This window comes from Miscanthus floridulus, chromosome 16 (genome assembly GCF_019320115.1).
Source record: "Miscanthus floridulus cultivar M001 chromosome 16, ASM1932011v1, whole genome shotgun sequence".
Classification (NCBI taxonomy): domain Eukaryota; kingdom Viridiplantae; phylum Streptophyta; class Magnoliopsida; order Poales; family Poaceae; genus Miscanthus; species Miscanthus floridulus.
Genome location: NC_089595.1, coordinates 55394060 through 55399243, shown reverse-complemented (window position 1 = coordinate 55399243; position 5184 = coordinate 55394060). Strand labels below are relative to the sequence as shown.

The window sequence follows — 5184 nt, the reverse complement described above, 5'->3', positions numbered from 1 at the left end:
ATATATTAATCTTTCTATAAACTTTATCATCAAGCTTACAAAGTTTGACTTAGGACAACTCAAAATATCTTATGTTTCAAGACAGAGGGAGTAATTACAAATTGGATTATTGGTTGTAGTTAGCCCTTAATTTCTCTATATATATTCGTACTCTTCGAAACTTTCTTAACTGAAGATAGCCCATGTAGGAACCCATTTCCGCAGACTTCATTTTTGGCAATTAATTTGTCTTTGAACTCACATTTTAAGCTATGATGCAAAAACTTGTTATGATTTAATTTCTTTCTTATATGAGGTCATTAGAGATGGAAATTTTGAATTAAGTAAACTTGAATCTTAAGTAAATATGTAGAATTATTGTCAACAAGTTTTTATAGTTTAACTTAAACACAACGAATAAACTGACCTTGATTATTAGTAGTATATTAAAAACATCAACAGAAGTATACTTTTGTACGCCATATATATTTATGCTTCCTATGAAATATTTTGTTTTAGCCTCTCATTGAAAGGAACGAGTCGATGCTAGAGTGGGGTTGAATAGGCTCCAATACAAAATATTGCAATTTGAACACAAAATCTGTCACTGGATCGGGGTTGGATTAGCCTACTTGACAGTTCGGCTATCACACAGGGCGAAGTCAGCTTACCCTACTTGCAAGTTGGCTATCCCAACTTTCCTGGGTCAACAAAGCCCAATTAATGTGAAAAGCCACCAAAACCCTTCAGATTTATACCAAACATGGTGTACATGTTCTTGAGGTGTTTGTTGACTTATATTGAAGTAGTCCCTACAGTGACAAACAAGCACAACCAAGGAGGTACAAGTGAAAGCACAAATAAATGATTGAAATATGAAATGTGAGGCAAACCAAATAGAGAGACGCGGTGATGTAATTCCTAGAATTCGGATCCCCACTGGACCCTACATCTTCGTTGAGGAAGCTATGACCGACTACCCCATGATTAAGCTCTATAGCCGAGTTGCTCTCAACCACTTTTCTTGCTCCACTAGATGATCTTTTCCCCTTTCCATGGCAAGACCGCAACCCGCATAAATTGTCTCGCGATACTCCACATGTTGGGTGCTTATCTCGACGACGCCTAGCTATCTAGAAGCCAAGCTCCAAAACTAACAAATGCACAACCGAATTGCTCGACATAGCCACAAAGTGCTCAAGGGTTGGATTCAGCTCACTAGTGCTCACTTAAGCTCACACAACTCAATTCACTCACTCCAATCCAACGGATTTCATTATTGTCACTCAAATCCTACAAAGGATGGATTGGGAGCTCTAACAAAGCTTAGCTGATGATATGGACATGGAGAAGCTTCAGTAGCCAGCCACAAGGGATAGGAATGAGTATATATATAGCTAACCCCCCAAAACTAGCCTTTGGATAGTTACTTTGGTTACGTTTTTCTCATGTGTCCACCATTTTATATTTCTGGGTAAATACACTTAATTATATAATGATGGAGGTCGTCATGATGCACGAAGGGTTACAGAGTTGCGGCGGCACATATAGAAAGAAGAAGATGAGGAAAAACATCGCCTCGGGAGTGGAAATTCTGGAGGATTCTTGCCCCGGCAGCAACGTACTAGTTCTTGTAGTATTTGTACGCCCACGGGCCACGGCAAGCACTTGCACTACAGTCGTCTACAGAGCAGCATTGGTTTTACGCGAAGGAAGGAAGGAGTAAACTGCACACTCCTCGATTGATTCTTTGCTTCAAGTCCACGATCTAGCTAGCTCTCTCCTCATCGCTCTTGCACGTTAATATAATATAATATGAGTTATAAATATATAAATGAATCTTAATAATAACCTAATATATTGATTGCTGTCGATTACAAACCAATAATAATACATATAATTAACCGGTGCACTTTACACAATCACGTACTTTTAATTTCATTTTGATCTGGGAGCATGCATGCGGGCAGTGTGTATCGTGCACGTATCCGTTCGTGCGTGGGCCACATAGCACGAGTCAACCCGGCAATGCATCTATCACATGCAACCAATCTGACAGGAATTAATTGGCTTGCAAAGTGAGATTCCTGCTGTATGTAGCTAGTGTACAATAGTAGTGTCTGTCTGATTAACGGTGACTTTTGATGCTTATCTGCCCAATCGACGCCTGTCACCTGTGTGTCCGCGTTAATTAAGCCCTTTGTCGTGCAGCGGTCAGTACACATACCAGTTGACAAATCATACTATGCATCTGTACTAGCAGGCTTTCTTTGAAAAGTTCACCTTTAAATTTTACTATTTACTTTTACAGATTGTATATATGATTCTGCACCGCCAGGTAGCGCAGCAGAGGGCATCTCTTGAGAGACTAATTAACAACAGACATATATACAGCATGCATGTAATTACCACTGTTACAGTGTTTTTAATGGAGACGGGCAAAAAGGGTTAATGGAGGCGGATATTGCAACCGCGTCCAATCAAAGGCCTCAGTTAATGGAGGCTTAATGGAAGCGGTTGCCCTGTCCGCCTCGGTTAATTGACTAAAAAAACCCATTGATGAGCCCAACGAGCCCATCCACGGGCCCAGCGAGCCCATCCACGAGCTGCCGCCGCTGCTCGCCGGTGCCTGCTTCCTCGCAGGACCGCGCGCACCGCTGGGATCCGGACGCCTGCCTCTGGATCCGGCCTCCCGCCGTCGGATCCGGCCGCCCGCCGCTGGATCGGGCTCCTCCTCGCCAGATCTAGTGGTGGCCGCCGGGATCCAACTCCGTGCTCCTACGACGGCCGGGATCTGGCCGTTGGAGCCGCACCGCCGCCAGATCAGGCTGCTCCTCGCCGGATCCGGGCACCTCCTCGCCGGATCTGGTGGTGGCCACCAGGATCCACCTCCGTGCTCCTCCGACCGTCGGGATCCGACCGTCGGAGCCTCGCCGCCCCCGGATCGGGCTCCTCCTTGCTGGATCTAGTGGTGGCCGCCAAGATCCACCTCCGTGGTCCTTCGGCCGTCAGGATCCGCCATGCTCCGTGCGAGAGAGATAGAGAGGGCCGCTGCCGGCCACCGTGCTCCACGCGCGAGAGATAGAGAGGGAGAGGGGGCGCGAGCGCCGCACGGCGGAGAGTAGAGGAGGCGCGAGCGCTGAACGGGGGGGAGAGGAGAGGGAGGTGCGAGCGACGTGGGGAGAGTGACCGGAGAGGGAGTACGGAGGGTGGCAGAGTCGCGCGAGAGGGAGCGGAGCCGCGGGTCTGAGGGCGCCGCACGGGGCTGAGGCGCTTCTGAGGGTGGATGAAGTGAGCTAGGGTTTGAGTGTTGGTATATGTATGGAACCTTGGTTACGGGCCTTCTGGGCTCCTTTGGGCCTCAGTATTTTAGGAGGCAGGCCTTATAGTGCGCCCGCCTTCGAAAATGTATTTACGGAAGCGGGCTTCTTAAGACGACCGTCTCCGTAAATCTATTTTCCGAGACGGGCAATTTCTGCCCGCCTCGGTAAATAAAAACGCCCGCCTCCGTTAATCCACAGACAATAACGGAGGCGGTTAAATTTCGTGACCGCCTCGGTTAATAAAAATGTACCGTCTTGCAAAATCATTTGTATAGCAGTGACCCTTACTTGTCTGTCGTCTGAACATACATGCATCAGGGATACTATACTATACTAGTACGGCGTACACATGCGCCGTCGTCGTCGTCGAGGTCCACTAATCTCCCTTCCCCTCTAGCTACCTACTGCGTGTGGTGCGTGTTGTGTGTGCTCGTGCCGGGCCATGTCGCTGCTTATAAATATCGCTCGTTTCACACTCCCCAGTCGCCATTGCTTCGCTGTGCTAGCTAGCTCCTCGCTCTCTTCACTGCCGCCGGCCTGTTAGTATATAAGCTTAGCTTATTAGCGAGCACATCAAGAGCTCAAGATATATACATATATAGCTAATAGCAGTGTTACTTAGTCTGTTATTACTATATGAACGTCCGGCGATAGACGATCGATATAGACAAAGCAGCTAGCTAGCTGGCCGGGGTTATCTGCTACATGGGCGGTGGGTCGCCGTGCGCGTCGTGCAAGCTGCTCCGGCGGCGGTGCACCAAGGACTGCATCTTCGCGCCATTCTTCCCGGCCGACGACCCCCACAAGTTCGCCATCGTCCACAAGGTCTTCGGTGCCAGCAACGTCTCCAAGATGCTCCAGGTGCGCGGGCCGCGGGCATGTCGATCTGCTGCTTTACTTTCTGGTCGGTCGACGTGTGCTGTGCATGCGTCCGGGTCCGTCCGTCCGCGCGGCAAACTAACGGCGTACATACATATATGCAGGAGCTCCCGGTGCAGCAGCGCGGCGACGCGGTGAGCAGCCTGGTGTACGAGGCGAACGCGCGGATGCGGGACCCCGTCTACGGCTGCGTCGGGGCCATCTCCTTCCTGCAGAACCAGGTGTCGCAGCTGCAGATGCAGCTGGCCGTCGCGCAGGCCGAGATCCTGTGCATCCAGATGCAGCGCCGGGACGACGTCGACGGAGGCGGCCCGGACGTCGACGTGGTGGTCCCGCCGCCGTCGTCGCTGGTCGCGGCGGCGGCCGGCAGCGCCGACCACCACCACCACCACATGACGATGGCGATGCGGCAGCAGGCGATGATGGCCACCGACGTCGACATGGACGCCTTCCTCATGCAGAACGCCGCCGCCGCCGGAGCCATCCCGCCTCAGCTCATGGGCATGGGCTACGGCGGCGCCGCATCGGTGGGCGCCATGGGAGAGACGACGGCACTCAAGAGAGAGTCCCTGTGGACGTAGCTAGCTAGTGCTTGCCCAGATTAAGTCAACTTTGCATGTGTGTACGTGGTAGGAGCTGCACTACACAGCCAGCGGCAGCGCGCCTAGCTAATGTAGCTTGCATTGTTTGCTTCACTTCTTGCTTGTAGCTAGGGCTAGCTTAGTTAGCTAGGTTAGGCTAGTTAGTTAATTAATTAGAGACTTCTTTCATCTATCTTAATTTCCTCCTTTTAAATCCTCCTGATCTCTCTTATTTCTTTGCTTCGTACGTGTTAATTAGTTCATGTGCCATCAATCTGAGAACTAGTTCGTTGGGCCAGGGATAATCCTTGTTCTAATTATTAACGCATTATTCACAGTGCGTGCCATGTGTATGGTTGGCAGCAGAGAGTATTATATATATCAAAGATCAAATTCAGACATTCACAAACACGTACGCCGAC

General features: G+C 49.8%; 1 protein-coding gene across 1 annotated transcript; it reads left to right on the top strand.

Moving 5' to 3' along the window:
• Positions 1-3854: 3854 nt before the first annotated feature.
• LOC136514412 (LOB domain-containing protein 12-like) lies at positions 3855-4767 on the top strand. The gene is made up of 2 exons (XM_066508377.1): positions 3855-4163; positions 4286-4767. Exons 1-2 carry the CDS (start codon positions 4008-4010, stop codon positions 4760-4762), a joined length of 633 nt encoding a protein of 210 aa, XP_066364474.1. The 5' UTR covers positions 3855-4007; the 3' UTR covers positions 4763-4767.
• Positions 4768-5184: the final 417 nt, after the last annotated feature.

Coding starts and splice junctions, on each gene's coding strand:
- LOC136514412 (XM_066508377.1), top strand. CDS start 4,008: ATGGGCGGTGGGTCGCCGTGCGCGTCGTGCAAGCTGCTCCGGCGGCGG. Junction 4,164..4,285: donor ACGTCTCCAAGATGCTCCAG/GTGCGCGGGCCG, acceptor ACATATATGCAG/GAGCTCCCGGTGCAGCAGCG.